We start from the raw sequence: 23621 nt of genomic DNA on the forward strand, positions 1-23621 counted from the left end.
GCGTGTGTGTGTGTGTGTGTGTGCGTGTGCCTGTCCGAGGGGTGAAGACTGTCTTCTTACTCTGTTTGTGTGTGTGCGTGTGCACGCGTGCCTGTCTGAGGGGTGAGGACATGTCTTCTTTCTGTGTGTGTGTATGTGTGTATGTGCGTGCGCGCCTGTCTGAGGGTTGAGGACGTGTCTTCTCACTCTGGCTGACCCCGGGCCCTTTCATCGGCTCTGTCCCCCTTCCAGGAGATCCAGCAGCGACACGGGCTGGCCAACTCCATCTCCTCGTACCTTATCAAGCCCGTCCAGCGGATAACCAAGTACCAGCTGCTCCTAAAGGTACAGGCCACGGGGCGCGGTGGCCGTCCTTGGGGTAGGATGGGGGTCGCCTCTCGTGTCCTCAGATGGGAGGGACGTGGGTTCTCCGGGTGACGCTTGAGTACGGACGTGAGCCGTCTGCCACCTGTCCCCCGCTTACCCGGGCACTGCTCAGGGCCCTGGGTCAGCCCTGGGCCCTGTTCCTGGGCAGCCTCCGAGTTGGCCGGCAGGCCCGTGTCCCCACTCCCAGAGACGGGAAAGAGGCACTGTCCGTCCCGTGTCCCTGCCCCTGTCCAGCCCGCGGACATAGCCTCCTCCAGCGGACTCAGCTCCAGGTGCTCGTCTGTGGGAAGAGTCTGGTCGCCAGGTCTCGGGTGGCTGCACTGGTTATTGTCAGTGACGTGTCTGGAGCAGCGTTCAGACGAGGCCCAGCCCCCCCTGTTGTCCTGGGTCGAGGTCAGCGGCAGGGCCCTTCTCTGCCGGGGGCCTCTGCTGTTGCCAGCCTCCCGGGGACCAGTTGTTCAGAAGCACCTACCCTGGCTGTCCCCGTCAGCACCTGAACCGGAGCCTGTGTGTCCCCAACAACCGGGCCCTGGGGGCTGGAACGATAGCACAGCAGGGAAGGCGTTTGCCTTGTACGCGGCCGACCCGGGTTCAATCCCCGGCATCCCATAGGGTTCTCCTAGCACCACCAGGAGCAATTCCTGTGTGCAGAGCCAGGAGTAACCCCTGTGCATCGCCAGGTGTGACCCAAAAAGCAAAAAAACATAAAACAAACCAAAACACCAAGCCCTGCCCTGGGTCCACACACCCAGACCCGTGAGGCGTGAGCGTCCTCCCTGGCTCTGTCTCCAGGGGGCAGCAGCGAGTAGGGGGCTGTGTCCCGACAGGGAAGCTGCTCAGCGCCGTGCCCACCCCTGATCGGCCCGGCGGCCCGGGTCCGAAAGGTGGTGAGCCTCCGGCCCGCCAGGGGCTGCCCTGGACCAGGACGGCGTTGCCAGGCGTGCCCGGCCGTCCTGAAGCTGGCACGCGTGCAGGCCCGTTTCCCGACTCCGCCGGGAGGAGCGTCCCCCCAAGGGCGGCCCCGCTGCCGTGTCCCCGGGCTGGTCTCCCGCACAGTGCTCACTCGCCCGCGGTGTCCGCAGGAGCTGCTCACGTGCTGCGAGGAGGGCAAGGGCGAGATCAAGGACGGGCTGGAGGTGATGCTCAGCGTGCCCAAGCGCGCCAACGACGCCATGCACCTCAGCATGCTGGAAGGTGAGCGGCCGGTTCGGGCTGCGTAGCGCTTAGGGGCACATGTTTCCGGTTCTGTTTGTTTCCTGTTTTGTTCCCCCCGGTGCTCCGGGCTCCCTCCTGGCCGAGCGTGAGGGGCCCCGTGGGGTCCTGCAGATGGAGCTGGTCTGCTGCCTGCACGGCGAGCTCCTTACCCGCGGCGCGGTCCCTGGGCGCCCGCCGTTCCCTCTCGGAAAGACCTCCTTCCTGGGAGGGCCCCCCGGCTCTGCCTCCCTGGAGTCGGGTCCTGTCCCTGCCTCAGAGGACACAGCCTCACCCGGCCGGGACCTTGCGGGTGCAGGGTGGCACCAAGGGCAGGGCCGGTCCCGCTTGGTCCCGCCTCCGCCCCCGTCCCGGGCTTTGGTGGAGCAAACCTCGTCCTGCCTTCTCGGCTGGGCAGAGCCGTCCCCAGGCACTTCCATGGCCCTGCGGGGCCAGAAGGCTGCTGAGCGGGGAAGGAGTGTCCCCTCACCGGGCTGAGCCAACCCCCCCACCCCGGGGCAGGGTGCAGGGCTGGGTGCAGGGCTTGGCTGATCCTGAGTCAGATGCAGCCTTTTGAGGGGACTCGGGGCTCCCGTGCTCTCCCGCGCCACTCGAGGGCCAGGCACGCTTTCCCCTCCACCTTCCTTTGCTAGGGTCCGGGAGAGGCAGCCCCAGGACACGGCACTTGCCTGTGGTCAGCCCCGCCGCAGGGCCAGCCCGGGCAGCACCACATCCGGGGCCCCTGCCTGGCCACGAGGGTCCCCCCGGCCTCCTGAGCAATTGCCTGGGAGCCCCCCCACCTGCCCAGCCTCGGCCCCACTCGGGGAGGACCAGGCGGGCCAGGGACAGGCGGGCAGGCACCGTGGGGGGAGATGGGGGTGCTCAGGCTTGCGGGCCGTGTGGGGCCAAGGAATCCGGCCGGCACAGAAGGGGCCGTTCACCGTGGGGGCGGGGCAGGCACCTGGCAGCAGCCTGTCTGGGCAGGAGGCCACGGTCAGCGGGGCCGAGAGTTTCCCCCCCCCCCCGGGGTGTCCGGGTCCCCCTCACGGCGGCCGTGACCATCCTCCTCCTCCTCGCCCTTCTCTCCGCCCCAGGGTTTGACGAGAATATCGAGTCTCAGGGAGAACTCATCCTTCAGGAGTCCTTCCAGGTGTGGGACCCCAAGACCTTGATCCGGAAGGGTCGGGAGCGGCACCTCTTCCTTTTCGAGATGTCCTTGGTGTTCAGCAAGGAAGTGAAAGATTCCAGTGGGAGAAGCAAGTACCTTTATAAGAGCAAACTGTTTGTGAGTATCGGCCCCCAGGCCCGGCTCATGACTGGGGCGGGGGGGGGGGGGGGGGGGGGGCTCACGGTGCCCGTGTGTGCGGTGGTGTGTTCTTTGCTGGAGCTCAGTCCGAGTGAGACCCCTAGAGGGCGCCCGGGAGCTGGGACGCGCCTTCCCCGGCTCCCGAGACGCTGGGTCCGGGCCTTGCCTCAGCCGCTGCCTCGACCGACCTCTCGGGCCGTGAGGAAGTTGTCGTGCCTTCACAGCCGCCACCCATATGGCTGCGCGAGGCTGGGTGTGACACGTGCGGGGCACGGGGCGGCCGTGTGCGGGCCCCTCCCGGAGAGCTCGCTGCACCCAGGAGCTTTGCTGCTTTTCATCCTCATGACAAATGAACCCCGGGCCAGGGCGACGGGGCAGCGTGCGGAGCACTGGACTTGCACGTGGCTGCCCTGGGGTCCGTCTCGGCCGCCCTCACCTGGTCCCCCGAGCCCGCCCTGAGTGGCCTCTGAGGACAGAGCCCGGAGTAAGCCCCGAGCACTGCCGGCTGCGCCCTCCCCCGACGGACGCGAATAGGAGGAATAGATGTAGAGGGGCCGTGCACGGGGCTGACCCGGGTTCGGAGCCCCGCTGGGAGTTACCCTGGGCGTAGAGCCAGGCATGAGTCCTGAGCACCGTCAGGGGAGCTCAGAACGTGGCTCCTCTGCACAGGTGTGTCCCCCCCGCCCCTCCCCCGGAAACCCCCGGAGCCTCTGAGCCTGCCGGGCTCAGGCTAATGATTTTCTCTCTCTCTCACACAACCCCCGACCCTCCCCGCTCTCATCTGGGCCCCGGCCCGCTGGCCGGCAGCCCACCTTGCGTCACCACCCCCGTCGATCCTAACGGGGAGGAGGAATGCAGCCGCGCTGGCCGGCCGGGGTTTGCTCCAGCCGGGCCTCGGGGACGCGGCTGGCCCCGGGCCAGGCGGCTCCATCTTCACTTCATCTATCTTCTCACTGCCCGGGTCCCCGGGGTGGGGGCGGGGGGCCCTCCGGTGCTCTTAGCCGGTGATTCACTTCCTTCGACTTCCTCTGCGGGAGGCTGGGAGTGGGGGTGGGAGGGCCCCCACCTCAGGAATGAGCTTCCCCCTCTCTCTGCTGCCGCGGCCGCCCGGCTCAGGCCCTCGGGAGCCCCGGGCCGGACTCACAGAGCCCCCGGGCCCCCCAGACCGCACATGCGGGCCCCTTGGGAGTGGCCAGTCCAGCCGAGAGGGCCTGCGGGCGCCTCCTCTGTTGGCCGGCCTCGGAGGAAGGCCAGGCGGCCCACGGCCTCTCCCCGTCCCCACTGAGGTGACACAGCGTGTCCTGGGGACGGGACGGGCTGGTCATCGCCACTGTCCCCCGCCGGCACGTCCCTGGCACTGACGGCACCGTCCGTCTCTCCCGCAGACCTCAGAGCTGGGCGTCACGGAACACGTGGAGGGCGATCCCTGCAAGTTCGCACTGTGGGTGGGGCGGACGCCCACCTCCGACAACAAGATCGTCCTCAAGGTACGTGCCAGGGGGCTGGGGAAGGCGCGGCGAGACCCTGGGGGTCCCCCCCCCCGCCCCGCACTGCCGGGCTCAGAGTGGACGCTCCGTGTCCTCGGGGGCTGGTCGCTGAGCTGGGCCCTTGCCGCCCTCCGACCTGTGCGCGGGCGGTGGCCGGTGGGCTGCGCACCTCCTCCAGGCTCAGGGAGGGTCACGGGTTCCACGCCGGCTCTCCGCGGCCAGGCTCGGCCTGCGCACTCGGCCTTGGCTTCCTCGAGAAACCCAGCCGGGGGTGTCCTGGGCAGCCTCTGAGAGGGCCAGCGTGCCGGTGCCCCCCGAGAGTGACCAGGCCTCTGCGCCCACCCCATGGCGCCTCTTCAGCTTTCCCAGGAAAGAATATATTGGGGCCGGAGTGGTAGCACAGCGGGGAGGGCGTTTGCCTTGCACGCGGCTGACCCATGTTTGGTCCCCGGTAGCCCATAGGGTCCCCTGAGCGCTGCCAGGAGTAATTGCTGAGTGTGGGCCAGGAGTGACCCCTGAGCATTGCTGGGTGTGACCCAAAAAGCAAGATAAAATAAAAGTTCCTTAAAGGAATGAAAATACTGGAGCCAGAGCAATAGTACAGTAGTGGGCAAGGGGCCTGCCTGCATGCAGCCAGCCTGGGTTCGATCCCCAGCAGCCCAAAGGGTCCCCCGAGCCCACCAGGAGTGATCCCCGAGAGCACAGAAGCCCTGAGCACTGCTGGGTGGGCACCCAAACAAAACCAGAATAAAATACTGAGTAATAAAGATGTCCAGAATTATTTTAAAAAGAGAGGAAAAATGGGGGCTGGAGCGATAGCACAGTGGGTAGGGCATTTGCCTTGCACGCGGCCAACCCGGGTTCAATTCCCAGCATCCCATATGGTCCCCTGAGCACCGCCAGGAGTAATTCCTGAGTGCAGAGCCAGGAGTAACTAACCCCTGTGCATCGCCAGGTGTGACCCCTCTCCCCCAAAAAAAGAGAGAAATGTATTGAAAGGTTAGTAGAAGAAAAGGACACCCCGAGTGGGCGGGAGCGTGGTGTGGGACCGGGCGAGGCACGGCCCGTCTTGGCTTTTATAGAACTGGGTCTCTGTTGCCGGCCGGAGGGTGAGGGTTCCTTCTTTCCCAGAGACTCCGTGTTAATTTGGGGCCCATTTGTGCGGCCGAGATAAGATGAGTATCTCGCGCTCCACTTAGGCTGGTGGGAACGGCCTGTTTGGGACTTTTCGGGGCATAGATCCTGCCCAGGTATTGCCCCTTTATCTCTGTGTGTCCTGGGAAAGTGTCGCTGCCCACTCGGAGCCGGGACTGCGCAGGAATGAGGACGGGGAGACGCGGCTGCTGGCCCCCGCTGGGGAGGGGAAACTGAGGCTTCCTCTCGGACCAGGGCTCTCCTCGGGGCGGGGGTGAGGACGGTTTCCCCAGGAGATGACCCTGCAGTGATCTGAAGGGCTCACACACCCAAGGGACATTTTGATTTTGATTTTTCTTTTGAACTTTCAATTTTTTTTTCTTTTTTTTCTTTTTGGGTCACACCCAGCAATGCACAAGGGTCATTCCTGGCTCATGCACTCAGGAATCACCCCTCGCGGTGCTCAGGGGACCATATGGGATGCTGGGATTTGTACCCGGGTCGGCTGCATGCAAGGCAAACGCCCTCCCCGCTGTGCTGTTGCTCCAGCCCCTGAACTTTCGAATTTTTACTTATTATTTTTCGCTCTTTTGATTGAATCACTGTGGGCTGAAGCTGCCTGTGGCTGGGTTCGAGTCCTGCCCGGTCCCGACACCCGTCCCTCCACCTGTGCGCGGCTCCCAGCACCAGCGTCCCGGGTGCCCGGTGCTTCCGACTTCATCGTCTCTGGGCGGGGGAAATTCCCTGGACCCCCCACCTCGAACCCCCGTCCTGACCACGCTGACCCTCCCCTGGAGTAGCCGGGCTCCGGGGGTGACCTGCAGACGGAGAGGCCGGGGCAGCTCCCGCGGGCGCCCCACCTTCCTCTCCGGGGCTCTGTGGCCTTCCCCGCACAGCGGAGTCTCTCATCCTTGCGGCCCTCTCTCGGGCTCTGTGACGATCGAGACGGAGGCCGGTGCGTCTCTGAGGCCGTTCCCGGGGGGGCGTGGTGGGTCTTGTCGGGAAGACTCCGGCCCGGCCGGCCTGAGGAAGGTGCGTTGCATGGAGAGATCCCTCGGGCCCCTCGGCTCGGAGCTCCTGACGCAGATGGGACCTGGAATCTCGGGGCTCGTTGGAGCATTCGTGCACCTAGTGACAGCCAGGGAGGCCAGTGTGGGGCCAGGGTGCGAGCACGGGACCCGGGGGTCACGGCGAGGGCTGCCGGCCAGCTGTGCTGTGAGACCCTTCTCTGGGGACGTCGAGGCACCAGGCCTCAGGCTCGCCGCAGCAGCTGCGGGAGTGACGTGCCCTCAGCCCAGAGACGCCCGTGGAGAGCGGGGACAGGAGGGAGGAGGACAGACTGTTGCCCTGGCCACAGAGGTGACCAGTGACCGTGCAGCGGCCTCCCTCGGTCCCGGGGCTGGCTCTGACCCTCCCTCTCCCCGGCCTCGCCCGCCCGCTCGCTTGGGGCCGTGAGAATCTCCTCGCTCCTGAGCCGTAATGACAGTTTTCCTCAGTGTCTCCAGACTGCCAGACGACGGCCCTTCCAGATCCTTCCTTTGTTTAGCCACCCCAACGCCCGTGTCGGGCGCTTAAATCCCCCAGCTCTGTGGTTTCCAAGTTCTTCTCTTGGGAGACGCGTATTTATCTCATGTGTAGACACCCCCCGCCCCCGTCCCCCGTCCCTCTGCCGCGAGGGTCTGATGAGAGACAGGGGGGCAGCTCCTCCCCGCATTCCACCTCGGGACCCAGATGAGGGGGTGTCCGGGCCCCCCGTGCACAGCCCTGAGCTCCTGCCCCTCACGCCGTGACCGTTGGAGTCAGCGGGAGCAGGCCCCTCACCTCCCTGCTCTCTCCACCCCCTCCTCACGCCTCACCCCCCTGCCCCCGCCTCCTGCCTCTTCGTTTCTCTCAGTGAAACTCTCGCTGCCTCTAAATAAATGAGTAAAATGCGGCTCCGGATCACACGGACAGAACAGTTGTGGCAGGAAGGGCCGTTCCCAGGGGTGGGCTGGCCCCTGAGCCAGACCCTCACCCCGAGACCACGGCTGCTGGTGCCCCCGGCCTGGGGTGGCTGGGGGAGGGGACTGGGTGACGGGGCGTTGTCGGGGGTCTGTGGGGCTAGGCCGAGGGAGGCCGAGGGCCCCCGGCCCCGCCGCCCCTGATGGCCCCACCCCCGCCAGGCCTCGAGCATCGAGAACAAGCAGGACTGGATCAAGCACATCCGCGAGGTGATCCAGGAGCGGACGGTGCACCTGCAGGGCGCCCTCAAGGAGCCCATCCACCTCCCCAAGACGGCGCCCGCCCCGCGCCAGAAGGGACGCAGGTCGGTGGCCGCCCGGCCCGAGTATGGGAACAGGGGCGCCGGGGCACGAGGGCGGGCGGGTGGGCGGCGGCTCCCGGCAGGCGCGGCAGCGGCCCGTGTCTCCCCAGGGACGGCGAGGACCTGGACAGCCAGGGCGACGGCAGCAGCCAGCCCGACACCATCTCCATCGCGTCCCGGACGTCGCAGAACACGCTGGACAGCGACAAGGTGGGCAGGGCGTGGGGCGGGCGGAGACCCCTGCTGCTCCCCGCGGCCCGGCCATCCAGGACCCCCCGCAGGCAGCTGTCGCGGTGCCGAGCCCGTCCGGGCCCTGCCCAGCCTCTCCCGACATCCTTCTTGAGCGTGGCCCACGGCAGGGGAGCAGCCGGCCCGAGCCCTGGCTGTGCAGGGCCGCGGGGAGGCCCGGGCTCACCGGACGCCCAGGTGCCCCCGTGAGGGCCTCGGGAGGGGCGGTGTCCCCACCCACCCCCGGTCTGTCCCCTGGGTCAGGACCGCCTGCCCCCTTCCTGGAACGCTGAGGCCACCGCAAGGGCTGTGGGCACGTGTGGAGTCCAGAACCCCCAGCCCTGCCGTCACCACCGTCGGGGTGACCCCTGCGGTCCTGGGGCCCGGCCAGGTGGCAGGACAGCCCCCAGGGCTATGCCGTCGTGCCCAGGACGCAGCAGGTGAATCGGAGCCCAGGGTTGATACCGCGCCCACGAGCCAAGTGGCCGCAGAGTGGCGAGGACAGGGAGACGGGCGGCGTGCTCGGGACTTGGGTACCGATGCCCCATCCCGGCCCTCAGACTGTCCCGGGCCCTGGGCTCCTTCCGCCCGGAGCGTCTCCACTGGGCCCAGCCCGGCCCAGGACACGCACGCTCGGGTCCGAGTCCACTGTGGCTGAGTCAGGTCGGCTCTGAGACGGGTCGCTAGTGAACGGCGGAGCTGGAAGTGCCAGAGACCCAGGCCGCTCGCCAGCTGTGCCAGCCTCCCGGGGGGCCGTCGGGGAGAGGCCTGGCCCTGGGGGCGGGAGTGGGACCCTCCCCGGGCTCCGCCTCTCTACCGAGGAACTGGCCCGAGTGCCGGGACCTCAGAAGCCCTGGGGCTCCCCGGCACGTGGCTGAGCCCACCCCCACCCCGCGCTGGCGCTCAGGCTGGACCCCCGAGCTGGGGTGGGCTGCTCCGCGCCCCCCACCCCTGGGCGAGTGTGAGCCCAGAGCCGCCCAGAGCCCCTCCCCAGACAGCACGGGGGGGTGAGGAGCCAGCCCCTCCCGGGGCTGTTGGCAAACAGGCCTGCGGCTTCTGTCCCCGCGGGAGTCAGCCCCCTGCCCCCTCCCTGGGCGGCAGGGCTGCAGCGGGCTCTGCGCTGGGGTGCCAGCCTCCACGGGGCCGGGCCTCGGAGTCACGATCCGCGTGATCACACGCGGCTGACCCAGGGTCCGTGCCCGGCACCCCACCTGGTCCCCCGAGCACCAGCAGGGTCCCTGTGCGGAGAGCCAGGCGTCAGCCCTGAGCACTGCCGGGTGTCACGCATATGCAGACACACATCTGCATAGACACAGTCACACAGACGCACACACATACACAGTCACAGACACACGTGTGTCCTCCGACATATACTCACATAGTCACTCACACGTACACTCAGACACACGTTCACACACATGTACGTACACTCACCTGTGGACACTCAGTCACTGGCAGACATGCTGACACACATGTGCTCAGACACATTCCCATCCCCTCATACACATATAAACACAAACACCAAAAAGCAAAAAGGGAACTGGGACGGGGAGTCTGCCCAAGCCTGAGGGTCCCGGAGGCCAGTGGGGGGCCGGGAGGCTGCTTTCCGCGTGGGGTTGGGCGAGGGGCCTGGGGGGACGAGGGCGCCATGCCCGCCTGCCTCAGGGAGTCTCGCGGCCAGCCTGTTCCTTCTCTGCCAGGTGGCTTGGGACCCGGCAGGCGCGTCTGGCCCCGGGGTCCAGAGCTCTGTCTGGTCTCTGTCCCGGCAGCCGGCAGGCGGGGAGATGCCCCCCCAACCCCCCAACACACCCCCCCCCCCCCCGCCCGCCTGAGCTTTGCCCTCTCAGCGGCTCGTCGGAGGGCCCCAGAGGCGGGCCGGAAGTGTGTCTGGGAGGGGCTGCTTCCCCGGGGGCCCCGTCAGCCCACCCGGCCTCCGCTCTCTGGACCCCATCAGCCCTCAAGTATGCTGTCGGGTCTCCGTTCCAGCAGGGAGTGGAGCATCGCCTCCTGCTGATGCTCACGCTGCGGGGCCTGGCCCCCCTGAAAAGGGAGAGAGTGATCTTAGGAAAATTCCAGTCGGGTTCCAAAGAAATCAGACGCTTGCCAGGTTCTTATCTCACTGGTCCCCAGCCTGTGTCCCCGGGGCGGGGCGGGGGCCCGAGAGCCAGCGTGGAGGGGTGAGCCCGAGAGAGCCGGTTTACCCCGGGCCGCGGGGCACGTGGGCTCCCGCAGCGTCTGTCTGTCTGTCCTGGCCGCGGGTGCGAGGACGCCAGGCCGGCTGCAGTGGGAGGCAGCGGAGGCCGCAGAGACAGAGGCCGACCAGGACCAGCATCTGGGGCCCAGATGCGCCTTGGAGATGCGCCCGGGGGAGGCCGGAGCCTCCGGTGTGGGGGGGGGGGGGCACTGTGCGCTTTCCCTCTCCGGAGTCTCTGGGGGAGAGTGCTCCCGCCGCCCGGCCCGAGCCCGGCCCTACGATGCAGCCGCCCGCGGGTCCTGGCCCGGCTACATTCGCGCTGCCCCTGTTCTTATTCTGGGGCCACACCCGGCAGTGCTCGAGGCTGACTCCAGCTCCGCACTCAGTGCTCGGGGGACCGTGCGGGATTCTGGGGCTGAACCCGGTGGGCCGCATGCAGGCAGATGCCCTCCCTCTGTGCTGTGCCCCCCCGCCCCCCCCCCCCCGCAGCTTCTAAACCTGCATCTCGGCTGCACCGGTGGTCGCTTCCCTGAACGGGAGCATCGTGGAGAGTCTCAAATTCATTGTTTTAAAATAAGTCCCCCCCTCCCCTTCCATCAGTGCTTGGAGTTTGCTCCCAGCGCTGCCCTCAGGGGTCACTTCGGGCAGATCTCCAGGGACCATTCGGGGTGCGAGAGATCCAGCCCAGCTTGGCCGCGTCCAAGGACAGTGCCCTACACTGCCCATTGGACTGTCTCCCCGGCCCCTGAAAGTCATCTTTTCCCTTGTGTCCGCACCAGCCCTCGTCCTACTGTGCCTGTGGGGTCCGGGGGCCTCAGGCCTCGCCTTCGGGCAGGAAGCCGGCGAGGCATCTCGGGGGCTCCGGGTAGCCGGGGGCCTGCCCGAGTCCTGGCCCTGCTCGGGCCAGCGAGCTGGACGCCCAGTGGCAGGTGGGCTCGACAGGAAGTACGGGCCGCCTCGGGCCCCTCTGGGCCTCCGGGCCAGGCAGCTGCGCCCAGCAAGCCGCAGCCGTGAGGGGCCTCCCCGCCCCCCGCACTCCTGCCCACCCCCTCACTGTCCCCACCGAGGAGTGCGAGTCCTGTCCGTCCCGTGGGGGCACCTCTGCCGTGCTGCCCGGCAGGAAGCAGGGCACTGACGCCCCTCCCCCCCCGACCAGCAGCCGGGCTGAGGAGTGGGCTCGGTGCCGGCCGTCCTTTCTGCTTGTTCCCGTGTGGGGTTTCTCCCCTGCTAAGTGGCTGTGGCGCTGTCATTGGTAAAGAGGGATTCTTTGCTTTGGGTCGTTTTCAGTATTCTCATAAAACCACAAAATGCCTGTAGTCATGGGTGACTTAGCCGAACAGCCTGCAGTCTGCGCCTGCATGCACACACATACATACACATACACGCGCACACACAGACACATGCATGCACACACGCGCACACACTAAGCTAGAAAGCACGGTCTAAGGCGGAGCCGACGTCAGGCGTGGCGGACATGGCCCGCCACCGTCCCTGGGCGTCCCTGGGGAGCTCAGGGACCCTCTCCCCTCCGCCGTGCAGCCCGAGACCCGCAGCCCTGCACGCATGACAGGCTTGTCTGAGGGGGCCGGGTTCCTCCGGCCGACAGGCAGCTGGGCGCTCCCCTCCCCTCCCCCTCCCCACTCCTCTCCCTTCCTTCCTCCCCTCTCCCCACTCCCCTTCCACATCAATCCCTGAAGCTTCTCACTAACTGTACACAGCCCAGCCTGCCCTGCTGCCTCTCAGTGCTGGCGTCTGTTCCCAGAACGTTCCAAGGGAGGGGACGCGACACGGCGTGCAGGCCAGCGCCCCATCCCTCAGCCTCTCCGCGCTCCCCAGCTGGATGGCGCAGGCCCAGAGGCTTCCGGGAAGCCAGTGTGTGGCCTCGGGAGTGGGGGGCGGGGGGAGCGCCTCACTCACACACACACACACACACACACACACACACACACACATATCTGCACAGACACAGTCAGACAGATGCACATGTGTCCTCCGACATACACTCACATAGTCACTCACCTGCACACTCAGACACACGTTCACACACATGGACTTACACTCACCTGTGGACACTCAGTCATTGGCATACATGCTGATACACATGTGCTCAGACACATTCCCATCCCCTCATACACATATACTCAGGCACTCATGCTCACGGTCACACATGGTCACAGCTGTACCCACATACAGATACACATGTACACTCACACATGCACTTACATGCACACACATGTGCTTATGCATATACTCACGCTCATACATACAGTCTCTCCCTCACCCTCCACCCCTGCAGATTTGGGGGATCTGAGACATTTCTGCCCCGCCTGTGTCGGGGGTCCTCGGGGGCCCGGGGGCAGCTTCTCTGCAGGTGGCCTGGCGAGGCTGAGAGGTGGGGTGGCCGCCCGGGGCGGGGAGGGCAGGGGGCGTCCTCTCCGATCTGGAGGGGGCCGGGTGGTCTTGCCCCTTTCACTCCCGCCGGGGCCCGGCTCTGCAGGTGGCCGCTCTCTCCCCCTTTCCTCGGCCTGACACCCCCTGCCGTAGATGTGGGCGACGTGGGGAGGCCCTGCCCGCACGCCCAGCCCGGCCATCGCCCGCTCACTGCATCCCGGGAGCAGCCGAGTCCTCGTGCCCATGGCCAGGTGGGCCGGGGACGGTCCCTCGGAGCAAACTCCGGGAAACAGCCCGGCGGGAGCTCCCGTGTGGAGCTGTGGGCCCACGGGCCAGGTTTGTTCTTCGGTCCTGGGGGAGAGAGCCCACCCAGGGCCCGTGTGTGGCCCTGCACCGCCAAGGCCTGGTCCCCAGCTGCTCTCTGCACTTTGCTGCTTACGGTCGAAATGGTGGGGGCGAAGAAGAATGTTTCTCATTCTCCTCCCGGGAGTTTCTCAGGGGTGCGAGTGAGCGCGGAAGGGGGCGTTTCTGAGCTGCCGCCCGAGTCAGAACCCCCCCCCCCCCGAGCCCGGCAGGGAAACGGGCAGTGGTGAAAAGGGCCCACGAAACACAGTTGGCCCGGAACCGGGGCTTTTATTCAGCTGTCACCCTTTCCAGAGTAACGGGCCGGCTCCTGGGTGGGGGCCGGCGACGCCCTCAGCCGTCCTGGGGGCACCCACACGAACGGCCTGACGGCAGAGCACTGGGTGGCCGTGCAGGCCTCGCCCAAGGCACCCCAGGGAGAAGGAAAGTGTCTCCACACAGCAAGCCTGGCTGCCCTTCTGTGGTGAGCTGCTGAGGCTGGAATGCAGGCGGCGCCCCCTCTGTCCTGGGGCCCCCATCAGTCCCCCCACGGGTGCGGTGGAACCCCGGGTTCTCGAGGGCGACGCGGAAGTTGGGCTTTTTTTTCTGTCATGCTACTTCGAGCACAGTGTGAACCAGACTCTGCTGGCGCTCGGCTTTGCCAGGAGGCTCCTGCAGGCCTTGGTGGGGGAGAGCAGGCAAGGAGAGAACTCTGAGTACGGGAGGCGTTATCAGAACAGGCCAGATTTTTTTCTTGCGCTGTCAAGTACGCAGATGTTTCCAATAGTGTTTTGATTGCTCTGTGAGGGGCTTTAAAAAAAAAATAAAGATCAGCGCCAGGAATCGACTCACTCGGCGCAGGCCCGCGCCCCTTCCCACCCTTCCCCCAGCCCAAGTGAGCCCGTGGCTAGGAGCCACCTGAAAAATTAATAACGCTCTTGAGAAAGGGGTGGGGGGAAGAGGGGGGAGGTGATGGATGGCCCCCAGGCCAGCCATGGGAAGCAGGAAAGGGAGCACCTCCACAGCAGGAAAGGACATTCCCCCTCCCCGCCCCCTCCCTGGCCCCCCTCCCCGCCCCCGCCCCCCTCCCCCAGGTTAACCTCTCAGTGTCTGGGCTTTAGCGGGGAAACCTCTGTTCCAGACTGCATTCCTGCCCTGGGTTACTCGGGGGAAACCGTGTGCTGGTCGAAGGGCTTAAAAGTCAGCCACCCCGTGGGGGGCCGGGCAGAGCTGCCGGGGCCCGGCCCACACTGGCGCGTTAGGGTGGACGCACTTTGCCGCGCGCGCGTGTGTTGTGTGGGGGCTGCCCTGCTCTCCGCGCACGTGCTTCCTGCTCTGAGACTGCAGACGGTCCCCGCGTGGGGCTGGCAGACGGTGCGGGTATGGCGGCCCCGGGGACAGCGCCCCCAGACTCGGACGCCGCCCCCCCCCCCGCCCCCATCTCGCTGGGCCTGCGCTCCACACATGCCTGGCCCCCCTCTCCGGGGCATGGGGGGCACGGACGGCGTCACACAGGCAGCGGCTGCCCCCCCACCCCGCCCCGGCAGCACGGATGGCAGCTTCTCTCGGAGCAGACGGGGCGCAGAAGGGCGCGAGCAGAGCCCGTTCCCGTCCGGCCCGTCCCCGCCGCCCTGCCAGCACCAGCAGGGGATGGCGTCTTCCACAGACACACACACACACACACACACACACACACACACGGCCTCTTCCACAGACACACACACACACGCACACACACGTCTCTGCCCCGGCTCCGTGCCCGCGATGGCCCAGCAGGGAGCCAGGCCCTGCACGCCCCCCACCCTCCCAGCGTCTCCCTCCTTCCCCGTCTCTGGAGGTCCGGGGGCAGGTGCCCGAGGCGGTCACTAGGAGACCAGAGTGACAAGGTAGAGGTCCTGCTACCCAGGCGCGGCTGGGGGTGCGGGGTCAGGGGTCACTGGCTGCACTCGGGACCCCAGCTGGGGCCGGGGGGTATGTCGGACGCACATCCAAGAGCGCCAGGAAGCCCGGCGGGGGTGTTGGCCGGCCCCAGGCATGGCGCCCATGGGCACGGAGGGGGACTCTTCCAGCCGGTCCCGAGGCCCGTGGGACGCTGGAGCCTGTGTCTGGGTGACGCTCAGGCGGCGGGGGGGGAAGGGAAGCGCTGGCTTCCTGGACGTCGGTCTGCGGCTTGGGACGCAGAGCCTGGTGTGGGCTGGGCACGGAGCAGGGCTGTCCACTGAGTGTCCTGCGGGGCAGCCTGGCCTGTGCATCTGGGGCCCCCAGCCCGCTCGCACCCTGCACTCAGTGTCTCCATCCAGGCCCCCCCAGCAGCCGCACAGAAATCTCACATTCACACACACACTCACGTAAGCATACACAGACACACACACACACGTACACAGACACACAAGCACACACAGACACAATACAGACATACACGCACATACACACACACACATACACAATCACACATACAAACTCATACATACAAACACATGTACACAACACAGACACAAACACGTTCACAGCACAGACACACATGCACATACACACACACACACACACATGCACACGTGCCTCACTTCACAGTGTCGAGTCCGTTGCTCACTTTTGTGTTTTGTTTCCTTTTTGGGGCGGGGGTGGGTGAGAGGCCCCTCAGGGGCCGCTCCTGGGGCGGGCCGAGGGTCTCCGGGCCCTCTGCTCCCTCTCCCTGGCCCGTGGCCGTCTCAGGAACCAGGCGCCCCCGTCCCACAGCCTCGGCCCGCCCCCCGCGCTGGCTGACCCGCGCCCTCTCCCCGCAGCTCTCGGGCGGCTGCGAGCTGACGGTGGTGATCCACGACTTCACGGCCTGCAACAGCACCGAGCTGACCATCCGGCGCGGCCAGACGGTGGAGGTGCTGGAGCGGCCCCACGACAAGCCCGACTGGTGCCTGGTGCGCACCACGGACCGCTCGCCCGCCGCCGAGGGCCTGGTGCCCTGCGGGTCCCTGTGCATCGCCCACTCGCGGAGCAGCATGGAGATGGAGGGCATCTTCAACCACAAAGGTGGGCGCCGCGGGCACGGGGACACAGGGGCATCTCCGATCCCAGAGGAGGGGGCTCGGGGACACAGGGGCATCTCCGACCCCGGAGGAGGGGGCGCAGGGACACAGGGGCATCTCCGACCCCGGAGGAGGGGGCGCGGGGACACAGGGGCATCTCCAATCCCGGAGGAGGGGGCACGGGGACACAGGGGCATCTCCGACCCCGGAGGAGGGGGCGCGGGGACACAGGGGCATCTCCGATCCCAGAGGAGGGGGCTCGGGGACACAGGGGCATCTCCGATCACGGAGGAGGGGGCGCGGGGACACAGGGGCATCTCCGATCCCAGAGGAGGGGGCTCGGGGACACAGGGGGCATCTCCGACCCTGGAGGAGGGGACGCGGGGCCACAGGGGCATCTCCGACCCTGGAGGAGGGGACGCGGGGCCACAGGGGGCATCTCTGACCCCGGAGGAGGGGGCACGGGGACACAGGGGGCATCTCCGACCCCGGAGGAGGGGGCACGGGGCCACAGGGGGCATCTCCGACCCTGGAGGAGGGGATGCGGGGCTACAGGGGGCATCTCCGACCCCGGAGGAGGGGGCGAGGGGACACAGAGGCATCTCCGACCCTGGAGGAGGGGACGCGGGGCCACAGGGGGCATCTCCGACCCTGGAGGAGGGGGCACGGGGCCACAGGGGGCATCTTCAGCCACAGGGGCAGGGGCGCCTATGGCCTGCGGGTGCTGCTGTGGGTGGCTCAGTCCTGGGCAGCATCAGCTCTGCAGAGCTCAGCGCCGTCTCTGGCCTCGGGACCCTCAGGGGCCCCAGACTCCGCCCCGGGGTGCCGAGCCGAGGCCTGCCCGTGGCCTGGCTGGGCCACTGCCCGCTCGCTGTCGCCACACCTGCCCCGCCCGGAGAAGCGGCAAGGAACCGCGTGTCATTTGTGAGACACGGCGCGGCCCCTGGGTCTGCCGCTGCTGTCCGCTGCCTGGCGTGGGCGCGCGGGCACGCGGCGCTGCTTCCTGCCTGCCGTCAGTTCCGGAGCACACCTGCAGCTTCCCGCGTGCCCCCGCGCCCTCCGCGGGCACCGGAGCCCCTCCACTGCTGTTTAGTCATAGGCTAAATCGGGCCGCGCTGAGCTCACCCCGTGCTGACGGCCCCGCCCGGCCTGGGCCTAAGTACAACCTGCCCCGCGGTGAGGAGCTGGAATTATTAGCCTCTCATCGCCCGGAGCCTCAGGCGGCAAGGCAGAGACGCCCCCATGGGGGATGGGGGGTGGGGAGAGGGTCCCAGGGGTCCGAGCAGGCCCTCCCCTCAGCCCGTCGCCCGCACCCCCAGTCAGGCTGGGGCCGCAGGTCTGAGCCCGGGAGCGCGCCCCGGGGCTGGCTGTTGGCGGAGGAGGCGGGAACTGGCTGGCCGCAAATAGCGCCTGTCCCCAGGCTCTGCGCCCACAGCGTTCCCGCTGCCCGTGCCGCCAGGCGGGGAAGGGGGCGTTGGGGCCGGAAGCGGGCACGGCGGGGGTGCGGGCTTGCTCTCAGCGCTCAGCCCCGCTCTGCCCCCCGCCCTCCCGCAGGGCCAGGGCGGCTGCTCCCTGCACAGGGACACACGCACACGGGCACACGGCACAAGACAGACGCACGTGGACACGCACATGCTCTCACAGAGGCGTTTCCTCACTGACCCAGGCTGCCGAGTCCGGCCCCATTTGCCCTGGGGTCTGATGAAAGAGGCTTGCTGCCCTCCTGCTGGTTGGGCAGACCCTCCGCCACCCCGCACGCCCCCATAACCGCTGTGGAAGGGGACAGGGAGATGCCACTCGCAGTGTGGAGGGGCCTGCCGAGGGCCCATCAGTGAGCCGCAGAGCGCCGTGGCCCAGCGCCCAGGCCACCGTGGACACCTCTCTGGCTGTCAGGCGGCCTGCGGGATGTACGCACACTGGCACACTCGCACACACTCACACCCACACACCTGTATATGCACACACCCACATACATACACATGAGCACACACATACACACACTCACACGTACTGAAACATACACTCGGACATGTACACTCACACATGTACTTACACGCACTCACACATACTCATACACACGTGTGCACACCCACCTACGCTCACACAGTCGTATATCCTCACATGCACTCACACATACATGTACCCATACTATACACGTACATGGATACTCATGTACTCACTTATACTCACGTGCACTTCACACGTGCACACACACACGTGCATTCATTCCCGTCCCCACATGCCGCTCTGGGTCCCGCCACCCAGAGCCCGGGGGACGGGTGTGGGGGGCATCATTTCAGAAGGTGGCGCCCACCGCTGCGGGCAGCCACGTGACCCATCTGTGCTGTGGCCACCGCGGCTGCCCCGCCCCGGCTGAGGCGCAGCGGGTGTCCCCCGAGCCCCCGGGTGCCGGATCCTGAGGCGGGAGGACAGGCCAGTGCCTGCCCCGGCCCCGGCCCGGCTGCCGGCCTCAGCTCCTGCTCCCACTCACCCCCCGCTTGTCCCCCAGCCCGACCCCCTTCGGCCCTGTTGGGCCCGGGGGTGTCCCTCCGGAAATCAGCCCCCGTAGCCAGAGCCAGCGCGGCGACCCACTTCCCGTCCCGTGTCTGCCCCCAAGCACGTGGGTGACCACCCTCGTCCTGTCCTCCCGGCCCCGAGGCTGGCCCTGGCTTTCATCCTCCCCCCGGCTCTGTGCCTGTCTGTGTGGGGCAGTGCTCCCTGCAGTGCTCCGGGGCCACACCCGGGTCCCCCTAGGGGTCAGCCCGCAGCCCCAGAGCCTCAGGAAAGCAGGGTGGCCGCCAGCCTGTCTCCTCCAGGCTCTGGCCTGTGCCGGCCTTGGCCCGGGGTGGGCGGGGGGGCTGATGCTGACGCGGCCCCGGGTGCCCCGCGCTGCTCTCACGGCCTGGAGCACGTGCCCGGCGGGGTCTCGGTGCCTCCTGTCGGAAGGCTTGGGAAAGAGCGGTTTTCGGCGGGTCGGAGCAGCTGCTAAATCCCTGTGGGAGAGGAGCTGGGCCTGGGGCGGGGGGGGGGGGGGGGGCAGAACAAAGGCCCGGGGGCCCTCTGCGAGCGCTGTCTCCGGCTGACGCCCCAGCCCCGTGATTACCGGCTCTGCAATTAGGGAGCCCGCAGCGGGCGGCCCTGCCCGGGCTTCACGGCCGAGGTATTTTCGGGTCCTGCTTCCCGTCCTGGCTTGACGACACAGGGCGGGGGGTGGGGGGGCCCACCGTCAGCAACTGTTGACACTGTCCCCGGCCCAGGATCCCAAAATTACAGATGTGGAGGAGCTGTAAACAGTGACGCAGGCGCCCCTTCCCACACTCCTCCCCCAGCCGCCCTGGGCGGAGGGGGGGGGCAGGTACCTGGGGGGCTGGCTGGAGCCCCAGGCCTGCGCTGTGCGCCCACCCGGGGGGAAGCCGCCTGCCCCCGGGACGTTCCGTCGGGTTCGGGGTCTCCGGGGCCGGACCCCGGGCCCCCTGTGTGCCAGGCGGGTGCCCCTCGGACCAGGAGGCTGGGCTGGCCGGCGGAGGGAGTGTGCGTGTGCCAGAAGGTGCCACCAGCTCTGCGGCTGCCGAGGGTGACAGCCCTCCCCCCCCAATGGGCCAGAGCTTCGTGCCCCCCCCCCCGCCCGCCGGATGCCCCCTCCCCAGCCTCTCTCCAATCCTGCCGGTGGCTGGCGAGAGCCACGCCCAGGAGGGGGCGGGAGCGCGCCCCCCCCCCACCCGCCTCCCCATAAAGGTGCTTTTGTGGCAGGAGCCGCAGGAAAGGGGGTGCAGGGAGGGTCCCCCGGCTGCCACGCACAGGCCCGGCTTTGTGCTGGAGCTGGGAAGCCGAGAGGGAGGGAGGGAAGGGGGCGCCCGCGCTGGACGCAGGCGGCTGGGCAGGCTCAGCCCCCTCCGCGGGGACGCACGGCCTGGACACGCGCCCCCACCCACCCCCGGTGCTGGGACCTGCGGCTTCACGCCGGGGTCATCCTCAGGCCAGCTCAGGCGCCTGGGGCCTGCCCGTCCCCTCACTCGTCCCCTGGAGAGCCCTCAGCTGTGCGCACAGCCCCCCGGCCCAGCTCCCGTCCGAGCCCCGACGGGTGCCGCAGGTGTGTGCCCTCGGGCCCTGGCCGGGCCTCCGACACCCCTACAAACGGCCACTAGGCCATGTGCATCCTGCTGTTGCTCTTCAGGGGGCCACTCCCCCCTTTGGTGCTCAAGGAGCATGTGGTATTGGGATTCGAACCCAGGGCCCTCGTTTCTGAGCCTGTCTACACTATGCCTCCCTCCCCTCCCTTCCCCTTCCCTCCACTGCCCTTCCCCTCCCCTCTGCTCTCCCCTCCTCTCTACCCTTTCCTCCTTACCCCTTCCCTCTCCCTCCGCTTTCCTCACCCTCCCTCCTCCTCCACTCCCTTGTGCTGTGTCCTCTCTCCTCTCCCTCCTTCCCTCCCCTTTGCCCTCCTCTCCTCTCCCCTCCCCTGTCCCTTCCTCCCCTCCTATCTACTCTCCCCTCCTTCTACCCTCCTCTCCTCCCTACCCTTCCCTCCTCACCCATTCTTTCCCCCATACTCCCCTCCACCCTCCCCTACCCTCTCTCCTCTCTCCTTCCCCTTCCCCTCCCTCCCCAGACATCCCACCTGTGTGGGGCCCCTGGTTCTCCATGGAGTCTGTGGTGCTCTTTCACGGGGGCTCCGCTCGTGTTGCGGGCCCGAGCTCCTCTCTGAGTGCTCCCACGGGCGACTGTGCCCGTGCCTTTGGCTCCATGCGAGCGTGGCTTCCTTCCCGTCACAGAGGGGTCGCTGCCCCGGGCAGCCGGGGCGGAGAATGTCTTAATGAACGGCCCTCGCTTGGCTGGCTGTGTTTCTGGAAAGGGGCGAAGTGAAATATTTAACAGGGGTTGGCACGGAGGAAACCTCAGAATGTCAATTACACTGATTTCCTTCAGGACAGTTTTGCTGCTGCTTTTTTGGGGTGGGGGCGCCGCAGGGGGAGAGGCTGCTGACGGGGACCTGGCCAGCCTGTGTGCACATCCCGGGGGGGACTCGGGGCCGGGAGCGGGCAGCAGGGAGGCCCCCAGGACCTGTGAGGGTGCCAGTGGTGCAGCTAGCCGGGCTGCCGGAGCGGACGGGGCCGAGCGGGCTCAAGTCAGTGCCCCCCCTCCCTTCCTCTTGCCTCCTCTTCTTGTCAGGCTTTGTTCACTGTCCCCAGCGTAGGGACTGGACGCCCTGCTGCCCTCACGCGCCCTCCCCGTAGTGGCAACTCTTTCCCTTTAATGAGTCGGAGGCAAGTACACCAGGGGACCCTGCTTTTCATTCTTGGGTTTTTTTCCTAACGAGTGGAGACAACCTCGCAAATAAGTAACTGAGAGGTCAGAGCGGAGAGGCCGAGAGGTCACGGGCGCCCTTGGGCGGGAGCTCGAGCAGGGGGGGGTGGGGGGGGGGGCAGTTCTGATGTGCAGGGAATCTTCGGGGAGCGGAGGGGCAGGGGAGGGGGCCAGGCCGGGGCGACAGCCGCGGGGCCCTGGACCCTTCCGGCGTCCCGCCCCGCGCCCGCGTGGCCCTGGGGCGCGCGGGTCTGTTTCTCATGAGCGGGAGCGGCATTGCAGCCCCGTGATGTCAGCGCTTGGCCGCCCGCCCCACGGCGAGTGAGTGTTTCTCTCGCGCGCTATCAAATCGCAGGGGGAGGCCCCGCCTGCCCGCCCGCCCGCCCGCCGCTGGCCGGCAGGGAGGGAGCCGAGGAGAGCAGGAACATCTGGCTGCCAGCGTCTCCAGCCCATAGAGGCCCCGCGGAGGCTGCACGCCAGCCCGGCTCTCCCGCGTGGGAGCCCGCAGCCGCCCGCCGGTGGGGAAGGAAGGAGCTCCGCGGGCCGGCCGGCCCCTCTCGGCCCCTCTGTGCCCCCGCTCGCCCGCCGGGCGCCCCGCCCCCGCCATGCCCAACGGGAGTCAGCCTGCCGACCGCCTGGACACGCTGTCCCCCGCCGGCCAGCCCGGGCCCTGCAAGTACTGGATCCTGGACCTAGGTACCCCCCCCTCGCCCCCGTGCTTGGAGCGGATGCCCGGGGGCTTTCTGCGGGCTGCTGCGTTCCCGGAGTCGGGGGGTCAAGGTGCCTGTGCTGGGGGGCTGCTGAGGGCAGGGCAGGAAGGTGAGCATTGCCCCCCACTCCCGGCTCCTGGCAGGACGGGGATGCCGCCGCCGGCTGCCTCAGGCAGCTTCCTTAGGGTCTTTGTCCGGCTGCGTTTCCCCCCCCCAGACCCAGACTCGGGGTCTTGTCGGCCCTGCAGGGACCCCGGAGACCCCCTCTCGGCAGACAGAGTGGGGATGCGGAGCTAGGCGGGGAGGGGGCTCGAGCAGCGAGCCCGGGGGAACTGCGGGTAGGACCGGGAACTTAGAGCCGGGGGCGGGGGGGGGGGGGCGCGCTGAGGGCAGGGGGTGCTGAGAGCAGAGGGCGGGCCGGGGCACGGTGCAGCCTGACGGCAGGGAAGGTGCTGAGCGCCGCGGCCTCTGCTAGCCGGGACTCTCGAGGGGCGGGGGACACATCTCTGAGCGCCGCGGCAGGTGGGCGGGGGGGCCCAGGGAAGATGGGGGGGGGCTAGGCCGAGCCCCGGGCAGAGCCTTGGCCCTGACATTCCAGAGAGACGAAACTGCCTTTGGCGCAGGCCCCTGGCCCGTACAGGGGCGGGGGCGTGCCGGGCGGCCGTGCTGAGCACGGGCTGCCGTTATGTTCCTCCCGGCCCGCGGTCACCGGGCGGTCAGCGTCCCCGCCCGTGCCCCCTTATCGGGCTCCGGCAGGAGGCGTCCGAGCCCACGAAGGACGCGGTGGCCGGAAGGGGCAGTGGGTCACCCTGAGGTCCCCTGCCAAGAGTAACCCCTGTGCAGTGGAAGGACCCAGCCACTCCCGGCCCCCATCACCGGCTCCCGCCGACCGTCACTTCCTGGCCGTGAGCCCCCAGCGGGTGTCCCTGCCCCGTGCCCACGAGCACCCCGATTTCAGACCCTGGCGGGCGGGTTCGCTAGACCTGCGCGCTCCTCAGAGCCCCGAGGAACCCTCCTGAGGGACGTGACTGGACACGCTGCTGCAGGCACGGAGACAGGAGCCTGCTCGGGCTCCCCTCTCCCCACCGCGCCCTGAAGGAACGCTCTCAGGGCAGGGTCTTCCCGGGCCGTGAGGCGGATCACCCCCTCGGTGTGAGGAGAAATGCTCTCTGGGTGGGATCGTGGGGGGAGGGGGTGATGATCCTCCCAGAGTGAGGAGAAATGCTTGCTGGGAGGGGTCTCCCTGGTCCAGGGGGACTGATGATCCCCTCAGTGTGAGGAGAAATGCTCCCTCGACGGGGTCTCCCTGGTTCCAGGGGGCTGATGATCCCTCAGCGTGAGGAGAAATGCTTGCTGGGAGGGGTCTCCCTGGTCTAGGGAGCTGATGATCCCCTCAGTGTGAGGAGAAATGCCCCCTCGACGGAGTCTCCCTGGGTCCAGGGGGCTGATGATCCCTCAGCGTGAGGAGAAATGCTCCTGAGGAGAAATGCTCCTGGACGGGTCTCCCTGGGGTTGTGGGCGGCTGCCGATCCCCTCAGTCTGAGGAGAAACCCTCACTAGACGGGGTCTCCCTGGGGCCGTGGGGGCTGATGAGCCCCTCAGCGTGAAGCTTCGTGAGAGTGAACAAGTCCTCACATGGGTCC

General features: G+C 67.8%; 1 protein-coding gene across 4 annotated transcripts in view; it reads left to right on the forward strand.

Annotated features, from left to right (window-relative positions):
• The window catches only part of TRIO (trio Rho guanine nucleotide exchange factor), a 156675-nt gene that overhangs the window by 97177 nt on the left and 35877 nt on the right, over positions 1 to 23621 (forward strand). For all 4 annotated transcript variants that reach the window (XM_055136851.1, XM_055136856.1, XM_055136862.1 and 1 more), the window contains exons 28-34: positions 232 to 324; positions 1449 to 1560; positions 2652 to 2842; positions 4249 to 4350; positions 7647 to 7789; positions 7897 to 7996; positions 15725 to 15968. In XM_055136851.1, coding sequence (XP_054992826.1) covers positions 232 to 324; positions 1449 to 1560; positions 2652 to 2842; positions 4249 to 4350; positions 7647 to 7789; positions 7897 to 7996; positions 15725 to 15968 — 985 coding nt within the window. The remainder of the gene's footprint in view (positions 1 to 231; positions 325 to 1448; positions 1561 to 2651; positions 2843 to 4248; positions 4351 to 7646; positions 7790 to 7896; positions 7997 to 15724; positions 15969 to 23621) is intronic.

This window comes from Sorex araneus, chromosome 1, assembly GCF_027595985.1.
Source record: "Sorex araneus isolate mSorAra2 chromosome 1, mSorAra2.pri, whole genome shotgun sequence".
NCBI classification, from domain to species: domain Eukaryota; kingdom Metazoa; phylum Chordata; class Mammalia; order Eulipotyphla; family Soricidae; genus Sorex; species Sorex araneus.